The sequence below is a fragment of the Phragmites australis genome, chromosome 18 (genome assembly GCF_958298935.1).
Source record: "Phragmites australis chromosome 18, lpPhrAust1.1, whole genome shotgun sequence".
NCBI classification, from domain to species: domain Eukaryota; kingdom Viridiplantae; phylum Streptophyta; class Magnoliopsida; order Poales; family Poaceae; genus Phragmites; species Phragmites australis.
In genome coordinates, this window is record NC_084938.1 from 7856283 (window position 1) to 7867936 (window position 11654).

General features: G+C 42.8%; 2 protein-coding genes across 3 annotated transcripts; one reads left to right on the top strand and one right to left on the bottom strand.

Moving 5' to 3' along the window:
• Window positions 1-361: 361 nt before the first annotated feature.
• LOC133899578 (aspartate carbamoyltransferase, chloroplastic-like) lies at window positions 362-7702 on the top strand. 2 transcript variants are annotated; one of them, XM_062340573.1, is made up of 5 exons: window positions 362-941; window positions 2127-2266; window positions 2795-2968; window positions 3069-3305; window positions 4593-4910. In XM_062340573.1, exons 1-5 carry the CDS (start codon window positions 515-517, stop codon window positions 4755-4757), a joined length of 1143 nt encoding a protein of 380 aa, XP_062196557.1. In that variant the 5' UTR covers window positions 362-514; the 3' UTR covers window positions 4758-4910. The 2 variants fall into 2 exon arrangements, with proteins under 2 accessions (XP_062196557.1, XP_062196558.1); XM_062340574.1 differs by lacking the exon at window positions 4593-4910 and adding an exon at window positions 7363-7702 and having other exon boundaries at window positions 365-941.
• Window positions 7703-9639: 1937 nt separating this feature from the next.
• On the bottom strand, window positions 9640-11083 carry LOC133899325 (transcription factor MYB36-like). The gene is made up of 3 exons (XM_062340313.1): window positions 10897-11083; window positions 10596-10725; window positions 9640-10501 (listed from the first exon to the last, which is right to left on the bottom strand). Exons 1-3 carry the CDS (start codon window positions 11030-11032, stop codon window positions 9895-9897), a joined length of 873 nt encoding a protein of 290 aa, XP_062196297.1. The 5' UTR covers window positions 11033-11083; the 3' UTR covers window positions 9640-9894.
• Window positions 11084-11654: the final 571 nt, after the last annotated feature.

Here is an 11654-nt window from a genome sequence, read left to right on the forward strand (position 1 = left end):
TTTTACTATCCACTCTTATCTTGTAGCTTTTTCATCTCGTTACCGACTACGGATATAGGATCTGTTTTACTAATAAAAATAAATAAAAGTAAATTAGAAGAAAAATTGGCAAATAATCTCCTCCTCTATTTTTGGATCTCATCTGAAATCAAAATACGATATCGCTTCCGATGTATTCGTTTGACAGTACTTACATCTTCATACTTTGAGTTTATATTTAATATTATTGTATTAAATATTTATATGTTTGTTATAACTAGACACACTTAACTAGTCCACGTGATAAAAAATGCTGGATATGCTTGTAAATAAAGCTGCGAAAATGACATGTTCTTTTTTTTAAGAAAAAGGGAAGATATTCGTCGACTCCTCGTCGCCCCGGTCCTCGGGCGGTCCAACCCCCACGCACCCAGCGGCCGGCCGACCAAAAAACCAAGCTCCCGCCGCCGGGCCGTCCCTCCCTGCTTCTCCTAAAGCGGCAAAGCTCCAAACCCTCTCTACCGCCGCCTCGCCCATGGCGGCCGCCCGCGCCATCCTCCCGCTCCCCCACCTCCTCCTCCCCTCCCCCCGCAAGCCCTTCCTGCTCGCGCCCTTCCCCTCCCCTCGCCGCGCCGCGACCGCCGCCGCCGCGCCGTCGCCGCAGCAGCTCACCACCGCGTCCCCGCTGCGGCTGGGCGACGTGATCGAGGCGCAGCAGTTCGACCGGGAGGCGCTTAACGAGATCTTCGAGGTGGCGCGGGAGATGGAGGCCGTGGAGCGGGGCTCCCACGGGGCCCCCAGCCGCGTCCTCGATGGGTACCTCATGGCCACGCTCTTCTACGAGCCCTCCACGCGCACGCGGCTCTCCTTCGAGGCCGCCATGCGGAGGCTCGGCGGGGAGGTGCTCACCACCGAGAATGCGCGCGAGTTCTCGTCCGCCGCCAAGGGCGAGACCCTCGAAGGTGGGCTTCAGGTCCCTGTAAGAATCTTGTGAAGTTTTGTGTTGGTGAATAAGTGATTGCGGCGGCAAATTCGGAGTCTTGGATAAAATTGGAGTAATTTTGGGTGCATTCGGAATGGTGCGAGCATTGGGAACCTTCTGAAAACATACTGGTTTTACATTTTGGAAATTTGGAGCTATGTACTTGGCGCTAGTTGTGCAATAACAGAGCAACTTATAAGTTGTAGCTGGAGTACAAATAATGAGATTTGGAGGATTTGGAATGGTTTTGGAGTACTTTTTTTTTTTGCGCGGAATGGTATTTGAGTAATTTCGATTGGCTACATATGTTCTTAATTATTAGTTCAGTTGCATTTCAGAACAGGTTGTGACTTAGAGTGGCCAAGCATCTTGTGCCATTTCAGAGTAGTTTGGTACCTTTAAGCGGATATTATACTGGTATGTAAATAATTGGTCGGCACAAGTTGTTATGAATCTGAAATCTTTTGGTAGTTTGGGGTCGCTCGAGATTATTTCAATTGGTTATTGTCACTTCAGTGTGGAAATTTTGGACACTAGAGTGCAAACATACAAGAGTTTTCTGCCATCTAGGGAAATGCCATCGAGGAAAGGTGATCTGTCTGGGACTGGTTCAGTCGCATAATTAGTGGTTCATTATCTGTTGGACTTGTATATTCACTTTATTTTAAAATAAGGGTGATGTGATTAATGATTTGGATTTTGATGTGGAATGCTAATAGAAATTATTGTGAACTTTTTTAGGTTGGATTAGTGATACAAATTGAAGTGGGAGGTCAATGGAACACTCTCTGTTGTCTACTGTGTTCCTCTAGTCGCGTTGCTATTTATTCCTTCAGTTTCTAATGTTATGACGATAGAGCCACACAGAGTACCTTGGTTTGAATCAGTCATTGTAAATATGAATGTGTAACCTAGATAATTTGAATGTGTGTTGCCATTTCCTGCTGTTTCGCATGTAGTAACCACAGAGCTGATTTATTCAGAAAACCGTTGCTATTAGTATATTATAGAAAGAAGCATTTCCCAGATTATTTTCTACTTTCTTTGAACATGGAGTTGGCCATTCACTTGTTCTTATTTTTACTAACCAGATTAAATAGTATCCATTTTATTTTATCATCTTGAGTGAATATGAGGTTACTAACTATGTGTATCCATGCTGCAGATACTATAAGGACCGTTGAGGGTTATTCTGATATTATTGTTCTGAGACATTTTGAAAGTGGAGCTGCAAGGAGAGCAGCAGATACCGCGGACATTCCAGTTATTAATGCAGGTGATGGGCCAGGGCAACATCCAACTCAGGTCAATATTCAGTTTCTGTCCCTTCTCTCGCCCTCCCTTTTACTAGGAAAAAAGTATCATCATACTCGGAGGACAGCTCCTCAGACAAGGAATTTCCAGTTTTTATCTCAGGACAGGAGCTGAAAACTGCTTTCTAGTGAATGATGGTCTAGTCATTAGCTGCGGTTCTGCAAAGTTATTATGCTTCTGCTTCTAACAAATCATGTACTGGCATATACTTTGTACTATTTATTTATAAGTTGACTAGAACTTCATTCTGTTGGCATCTTCCCAATGGTATATCCTGTACTTGGAAATATCCCTTCTATCCTTCTATCACAAACTATCAAATGGATTTTCAGCTCATTGTTTGTGGTGATGTACTTAAAAGTTCTTCTGAATACCGCTTTAATTGTTGCATCATGTTGATAAGTAAAGCCAGATCATGTTCATTGGATTATACTTTCTTTTTACAACTTACTGACATACCATTTATTCTGCACCCATCTTTTGTCTAGATGATTTTACAGTTTTCATTGTTCTGTTCAGGCTCTGTTGGATGTGTATACAATAAAGAGAGAAATCGGCACGCTAGATGGAATAAAACTTGGTTTGGTTGGTGACCTTGCTAATGGGAGGACTGTTCGTTCTCTGGCCTATTTGATTGCTAAATACCAGAACATTAAAATATACTTTGTATCTCCAGATGTTGTAAAAATGAAGGTACTACTCTTGTGAATATATCTATTGCTTTCTTTTCTTTTGATTTTCGTTATAGCCTGATGCAATAAACGGATTGTGCTTTTCTTTTTCTGCCCCAAAGGATGACATCAAGGATTATTTAAATTCCCAAGGTGTTGAATGGAAAGAAAGTTCAGATTTGTTGGAGGTGGCATCCAAGTGTGATGTTATTTATCAAACACGCATTCAAAAAGAAAGATTCGGTGAGAGGATCGATCTTTACGAAGCTGCTCGCAGTAAGTACATCGTGGACAAGAAGGTGTTAGATGTGCTGCCAAAGCATGCTGTCATCATGCATCCCCTTCCAAGGCTCGACGAGGTTAGAAATTATACTTATGAATAAAACCATGTGATGGCAGTCATTGTTTGGTATTATACTAATCTCTGTCTCGTTGGTTGTAGTTGACATTAGGAATTGTATTATATTGCCAACTGTAGGAGCTGCCTTTGCTTCCTGTTGGTATTACCTTATGTTGCATCAGCATTTCACAAAGTTATCTAATATTTCAACTATGAGCCGTAGGCTTTGTTTAGCACTGTGGCGGATTATGAAAATATTATTTGATGGAACCACTCTTAAATGTTTTTGTGTTTGGTTAGCTTCCTTTTTCGTTTCTTTTTTTGGGGTAAACTAAGCTACAAAAGGAGATTTTATTGGGTTCAGTAAGAGAAAAATGTTTGAATAGTTATTAAAAAAAATCACGTGATAGAAAATAGAGAAATATCATCAATTGGATGACACAGTTTGTTAACTCATAAAGATATAAAGTAATTTGCCAGACAGTATGCTAAATTTTTCATAACTGCTTTTCCACTGCATCTTTAAAACTAAGCACAACATAGCACAACTGTTATGTACTGGAATTACTGTTCATATTAGCATAGCGCCGGGTTGATTAGGGATCATATTAGATTAGTTAGAGATAAGATCTATTTGTTAGTCTTAGAGATAAGATTTGTTAGTTTAGATTGTTAGGGCCGACTTCTATATAAAGTAGGGTGCATCACCTATTATAATCAAGAAAGAAGAATTAATCTAGTTACCAGTTTCCTTATTCTAAGTCTCTCCCAATATTCTGTCTCCCCAATCTATGATCTAATTCCTCCCCTAACAGTCGATGTCGCCCGGTTATCCTTCCGGCAGATGTTTACCCTAACATTTGGTATCGGAGATGCTAGGTTCCGAATCAGTGAGGGTTCTATTGCTCCAGCAGTAGAGGGATCTACACCGCCATGTCTTGCAAGGAGGGGTGCAGTTGTTATGTATTGGAATTATTATCCACCGGCGGGTAGTGTAGCAGTGCTGCTGTAGCGCCGGGTTGATTAGGGACCAGATTAGATTAGTTAAGGATAAGATCTGTTAGTTAGTCTTAGAGATAAGATTTGTTAGTTTAGATTGTTAGGGCCAACTCCTATATAAATGAGGGTGCAACACCAATTGTAATCAAACAAGAAGAATTAATTTAATTCCTAATCCTTTTCTTCTAAGTCTTCTCTAATATTCTGTCTCACCAATCTATGATCTAATCCCTCCCCTAGCAGTCGATGCCGCCCGGTTATCCTCATGGTGGATGTTTACCCTAACATTTGGTATCATACATGCCAGGTTCTGAATCTAGCGAGGGTTCTATTGCTCCAACAATGGAGGGATTTACACCGCCATGGTCACCACCACAGCTTGTCGAGGACGAGCTGTCTTGCTAGGAGGGGTGAAGCTGTTATGTACTGGAATTACTGTTCACCGATGGGTAGTGTAGCGGCGCTGCTGTAGCGCCGGGTTGATTAGGGATTAGATTAGATTAGTTAGAGATAAAATCTATTACTATTAGTTAGTCTTAGAGATAAGATTATTTAGTTTAGATTGTTAAGGCTAGCTCATATATAAAGGAGGGCGTAACACCAATTGTAATCAAGCAAGAAGAATTAATCTAGTTCCTAGTCCTCTTCTTCTAAGTCTCCCCTAATATTTTGTCTTCCCAATCTATGATCTAATCTCTCTCCTAGCAGTCGACGCCGCTTGGCTATCCTTCCGGTGGATGTTTACCCTAACGTTTAATTGTTAGAGCCTGGCAAAGGTAGCGCAGGCGATAGGGGAAGATATAACCGAGGGAGATATAGCTGAAGTGAGAGAGGAACAGATAGAGGAAGAGGTCTGCAGGGAATAGAGAGAGATAGATTAAGGAGAGACTTCTTATTTCATTGCTTCCAAAAGTCACGCCTAATGTTGACTTATGTAACTGGCCAGAACTCATCCAACCGACCAACTCTTAAACTATCAGAGTCCTAATCCTAATCCACTAATTAACAACCTAATTTATCTCTAACAATCTGACTTATCTCATCTAATTTAAGCTAACAATTGAATCATAAAGAAATTTATGCAGCCGTGGTGCTCCTTGGGCCCGGCCGGCCACCATGACATTACAACCCTCCTGGACATGCAGCTCGTCCTCGAGCTACTTAGTCCAAGAACACCCTACGTCGAAGATGCAAAGGCCACCTATTGTTGCTCACCGTTTCAGCACATGCAATTGAGGCCCACCTGAGGTCTGGAAGATTCAGAGGCCGAGCTAGAAATCTGACGCCTCCGCATCCGCTGGAAAGCCTAGCAAAAAGACCCTGCCACCGTGCAGCAGGTTCTGATCCCCTTGGCGGCGTACCATTGGTCGCTGCCGAGCGTCGTCATCCGGAGGAGGTTGTCCTTGTTGGATGGGGCGACGCCCAGCTTGCACGCGGACTCCACCTCCTTCCTCCTGATTGCAGCCCTCTCTGTAGAAGACACAGCTACTGTGGAGACATCTGCCAGGTCTTTTGTTGCAGACAAGAAAGAACAGCAACAGGGCCATGGCCGTACTCAGCAAGCACATGAAGGATGGGTTTGCTAGCCGCTGATTTGACATCGTTGGCCTCACATTGAACCTGCATCATTGCATCTGCACGCACTGCGCTCTCCTCTGCTGAGCAGAGGAGCACTGCCATCATGGGCAATATTGGTGAGGGGAAATTGGATGCGTTGGATGGTGGTGGTGGGTGGCAGTTGGGGAGGTGGATAGTACGACAGGGGCAGCAGCGCTGGGAAGATGGCCACCGGCACAGATGGTGCGGCTGGTGAGGTGGCTGCCGGCACAAATGGTGCGGCAAGAGCAGCAACAACTAGTTGGTGCGGCAGCGACAAAACGGGTAGCCAATTTGCTTGCAGAATAGCCAATTGGCTTGCTGTTTCGGAGGTTTTCTTGTCAATTGCTGCCAACTGCAAAGCCATCTCGCCCATCTGCTCCTTCATGTCAGCCACAAGCTTAATCAAAGCTTCAATGGCCTGCAAGTTGGAGCCCTTGCCAGAGTCGGAACCTGGCATCTCTGATACCAAATTGGTAGAGCCTGGCTAAGGTAGCGTAGCAGATAGGAGAAGATATAACTGAGGGAGATAGAGCTGAAGTGAGAGAGGAACAGAGAGAGGAAGAGGTCGGCAGGGAATACAGAGAGATAGATAAAGGAGACTTCTTATTTCATTGCTTCCAAAAGTCACGCTTAATGTTGACTTATATAACCGGCCAGAACTCATCCAACCCACCAACTCTTATCTCCTATCTAATTTAAACTAACAGAGTCCTAATCCTAATCCACTAATTAACAACCTGATTTATTTCTAACAATGTGACTTATCTCTCATCTAATTTAAACTAACAACTGAATCATAAAGAAATCTGTGCTGCTGTGGTGTTCCTTGGGCCTGGCCAGCCACCATGACAACAGCACAGTGAACAGCAATCACAAACTAGCCCTTAATAAACCTGTGAATGCAGATGGTAAAGTTGTATGTTTTAACCAGTTAGTAGTCACCGTTCCAAATGATAGAGATAGGTGCAGGGTAGATGTTAACTACCAATTTTCCTTGAGTATGTGTGTATGCTGTTCCAATTAGTTACACCAAAGACCATTGCGAACTGAGGAACTGGTCAGCCACAATACTGGTTTGCAGCTGGTTCCTAGTGGTCCTTGAATCTTAGTCTACCTGGCATTAGTCCAACCGGAAGTTGGCTGGTAAACTTATATTATCTGGAAAAAAGTTGATGGTCGGGATCTTGGGACTTCTCCACTTCCTTAGAAGCATTGTTATGCAAATTTGTTTTCACAAATGAGCAATGAGAGAATCATCTAGAATTAGTAAGAACTACATATATTCATCATAACAAGATGAAATAACTGTGTTTGTTACCATGGGTTCAGCAATCATTGTTCTAAAGTGGCAGTTGACATGTTCCTGCTTTGGATGTTTGGTACTAATTCATTTCCTCAGTGATACTCTAATGTTGACCCAGGTCAGTTCTTTGGCCTTGCATCAGCCTGAATTCTCAATGAGATTCTTCCTTTTGCAGATCACAGTAGATGTTGATAGTGATCCAAGAGCTGCATACTTTAGGCAGGCTAAGAATGGTCTCTACATTAGGATGGCATTGCTCAAACTTCTACTTGTTGGGCATTGACAGTTTTCCTAGTGCTTGAGTTGTGCTGTTTCGAGGTATCTGAAAATGCACTATTAATCAGTGGCTCGGATACAATTTCAACTTGTCAATGCTGTGCAGGTAATACATGGCTAGATCCTTGCAAGAATGTAGTGTTGTTTTGCATGCCTAATGTCAATGTACAAACGGTGCTCCAAACAAAGTTTTGCTGTTCTCATCTGATAATGTGGAGCATCATTCGTGGACGGTTGAATGCAGCGTTGCAAGATTTTTCTGTGCTTGTATACAATGCGAAATCACATGCCTAATTCAGTTGTGATGATGTTCTGTTACATTTTTAGCAAGCTGCCGTTTACCAGCATGATGACCTTTGCGACATCTGCTCACTTTAAGCTACTTCTGCATAACAATACTAGTCTGGGCATATCAGACGTGTGCTGTGGCTGTGCCATAGAGGCAGGCAGGAAGGAAAGCTGGAATGCTCCACTGAGGCAGTACTGGCAAGCAATATGTTCACTTGCCTGAGTACTCAATTCCTGAATGAACTGACACCAGAAATCCTGCTTCTACAATTCCAACTTTTCTCTAGCATATTGACAGGGACGATTAATCTTGCTTTTTTAACAAGTTACAAACAAGTTCTGACGGACAAGATGAGGGTACTGTGTGCTAACGAATGACTGGTTTGGGGACTGCGAAAATTAGTACTCTAACTGCTGTGAAGCCATGAAAGGTGAAACCGACTCATGGCATCAAGGTTGAGACTTAAACCATTTCGGATGATCCGTAACCGCAAGAGATTTGTGAGCACATACCCATCTCATGTGTAGCCATAGAAGATTCCTGATCAGCATGCTGACACAGTGACGCAAGCACAACCGTCCGTCCGACACACACAACTCATGCCTACAAGCCGAGTGCCCTTCAGGACCGTGTTGTCATTTTTTTCAACGTACTTCAGGCCTGGGTTTCCATTTTTCAACGTACTAGCTCCCTCTATCCCTTCACGGATACCATCAAATATAGAAAACTTTGACTACTAATGTACATAAATATTTAAACCTAGTATGAAAAAATTGCAGTACTAAGTGTGCGTTTGGTTGGAGGACGAGTTTGGATGAGATATGATGCAATTTTCTGTTTGTTTGAGATGGATAAGATGAGCTAGTTTTCTGATTGCTCGGTGAGATTATACTGGATAGGATGAGTTATTTTTCTGTTTTGTTGAACGGATTGGATAAAAGCTGAGTTGGTTATGATGATCTCACCCCTTGATTGTGAAGCATTGGATAAATTTATGCATGTTTAAATTTGTTTGAATTCAAATTAAAAAGAGAATATTACATGAAATGATAAAAATACATATAAATGGAGTATTACAAAGGAACTCACTTTTTCACCAAATGAGCTAGGGTTGAAAATATTTTTATAAATTAGTACATCACATGAGAAGAGTATTAGTGAATTTTTCTAGATTTTTGGAAATTTATTTGAGGTATTAAAAATTGGTAGAATTCATAAAAGTGCGCTTATTTGGAGGATTTTAATTAAATATTGGCTCACCCTTTTTGGATCAAACTAATTAAAACGGGTTGCTAGTGAGCTCTAATTTGCTCATGAAAATGTTTAGAATTTTTGGATCACTCTTGTACTCATAGATAAAATGGAGAGTTAAATGAAAAACATAAACTCATACATACAGGACAACGAACGAAACTAAATATGGATCCGACCGATTTCGCGGGATAGAGTCATCCAGCATAATAAGAGAATATTCTCTTCCCTAGCCATCCCATCCACTTTCACCCACGAACCAAACACATATGAAAACTGGATGGGATCGTCCCATCCATATTCATCATGAACCAAATGCATGCTAAGTTTTTCATCAAAACTAATTCATGCAATTACATTTTTTATAATTCTTCATTAAAGCATAATAAATATAAGAAAGTAGCGATAAAAAATGAGTATTGGAGACCATTTTGACTCCTAAATGACAACTGTTAAGGAACAGACGAAGTAGAACTACTTGTCTTTTATTTTCCCGATGACCACCCGCACTGTGTTTAGACAGTAAACAAGTTCCATTTTCAGTCCTACATGATGTCACACTTTCATGCTTCTACCACCAAAAAACTACGGTCCCAGAAGCCGTGAACTTGAGTATGTGATGACCGTAGGCACCAGTTCTTGTTTTCTTCAATAAAAGCAACCTAATCAACTTTGCCAGCCAAAATGATCCTATGAACAGAACAGGTCCCTATAATAGCATTTCTTGGAACCTGACATTTTTATATACCTTTATTTACCCCTTACGCCTTACTACAAATTTCTTACAAGACGTTCCATCCAGTTTATGTAGATGTCACAAATCCAGAATCAAGTCTAGACAATCCCTATTACCTCTCTAACTTACTTTTAACAGCTTCTTCACACTTCAAATTAAATGTCAAAAACAGATGTGTAGTCCTGGAACAGTGAGTTTGTTTCAGGGGTGGAGTCCCAGTAGTTCACAGACTTGCCCAGATCATAGCTCCACCAGTCCACATCCCCTTGCTGCACACAGCTGTCAATCGCGCCGGCTTTCGCTTGATTCCCCTCACCGTAGAGAAGTTCTTCAAGCTCGGCCTCGATGGTGATGACGTTCGAGTTCTCTGCGCTCGACGGCGAAGCTAGGCCGTCTATGGCAGCGCTCTCCAGCTGCGCATTCAGGTGCTCATTCAGAGAGCTGGACTGCCCTTGTTCAGTAACTGTTACATTGCTGTTGTTGCTTTGAGTGGCCCTACTAGGCCATATCATGGGGTTATGGTGGGCGCTGAGAGGATTCTGCAGCTCCTGCAGCTGCATACACAGCTGAATCCTCTCCATCGCCGACGCGCTCAGCGCCCGCTCACCGTCGTTCACGTTCTCGGTGGACATCTCGCTCTGGCGGTGGTGCGTGTCCCGGTCCTTGCGCCGCCCGAGGAGCTTCTTCTTCAGCTTCGTGTTCCAGTAGTTCTTGACATCGTTGTCGGTCCTTCCCGGCAGCTGTGCGGCTATGATTGACCACCTGGCCATGTTAAGCACACACATGGTTAGCAATCCAATTTAGCATGGAGTTCAGTCTAGCTGTCAAGAGAGGGAGTGGTTAACTATGTCTGCACCTGCTCCCTATGCTAATGTAGAGGCTGCAGATGATGCTGTCCTCCTCTGGGGTGAAGCCCCCATGCTTTATGTTCGGCCTCAGGTAGTTCAGCCACCTCAGCCTGCAGCTCTTGCCACACCTCTTCAGCCCTGCAGTTTTATGAATCATCACAAGAAGACAGTTAAACACACTGAAAAGGAAAGAGATATGAAAACATCTGAGAATCTGACACGAAAGTATAGTGGTGCGCAAAGATGACATCTGAGCATCTGACATGTCTGAAAATGCATGCATGGAGGAGAAAGAGTCTAGTTCATAACCTATCTTGTGTGGCAGTGCGATCCAGTTGCCCCCAGTGCCATGCTCCTCGATGTAGTTCTTGAGCATTGCGTCCTCCTCCGGCGACCATGGCCCCTTCTTCACCGTTGCCTTGTCGCAGCAGGGTGCCCTCCCCATCTCCTCTCTCTGGTTACTCTCTGAGTATCTGCCTGTCTCTCTTCCTCTGTGTGTGAGGTGGTTTGATCATGGGGTGGTATGTGCCCCTGTGATCAGTATTTATAGGAGCTGGCCAGAGGGCTTCAGAAGGTACGGATATGGTTTGACCTTGAAGTGGATGATGATGAGTGATGACACCGGCTTTTGTTCCGTTGTACTTTGGAGAATGCTTTTTGTTTCCTTGGCCACTATATGCAATGCATGTAGAAAGGTGTGTGGTATGATCTGTGTTTTGCTGAACTTCTGTGTCATGCATCCTGCTTTCTGAAACATGGATTGGTGTCTCACAAAGACACAAACACCTTTTTCCTTAACAAATTTAGCTGAATATATCCTTAGATACAGTCTCAATGCGATTATTTATTCAGAAAATTATGCTTGATTTAAGTTACTTGAACAAGTACTGCTTCTTAGAGTTGTGTTTTTTTACATGACTATCTTGAGGCTTTTTTTGGTCAAAATGGCAAAAAAGTATACTAGAATCGGCGGTAACCGGATGGTTACTAGCAGAACTTCGAATTGTACAATATGAACAGTTAGTACTCTGCAATCTCCATAGATAAGGATCCCCATAGAGATCAAC

Excerpts from the sequence above, each read along its gene's own strand:
- LOC133899578 (XM_062340573.1), top strand. The coding sequence starts at position 515 with ATGGCGGCCGCCCGCGCCATCCTCCCGCTCCCCCACCTCCTCCTCCCC. Across the intron at positions 942-2,126 it reads CAAGGGCGAGACCCTCGAAG|ATACTATAAGGACCGTTGAG; the intron begins GTGGGCTTCAGG and ends TCCATGCTGCAG. Across the intron at positions 2,267-2,794 it reads CAGGGCAACATCCAACTCAG|GCTCTGTTGGATGTGTATAC; the intron begins GTCAATATTCAG and ends TGTTCTGTTCAG.
- LOC133899325 (XM_062340313.1), bottom strand. The coding sequence starts at position 11,032 with ATGGGGAGGGCACCCTGCTGCGACAAGGCAACGGTGAAGAAGGGGCCA. Across the intron at positions 10,726-10,896 it reads CGCACTGCCACACAAGATAG|GGCTGAAGAGGTGTGGCAAG; the intron begins GTTATGAACTAG and ends ATAAAACTGCAG. Across the intron at positions 10,502-10,595 it reads TACATTAGCATAGGGAGCAG|GTGGTCAATCATAGCCGCAC; the intron begins GTGCAGACATAG and ends TAACATGGCCAG.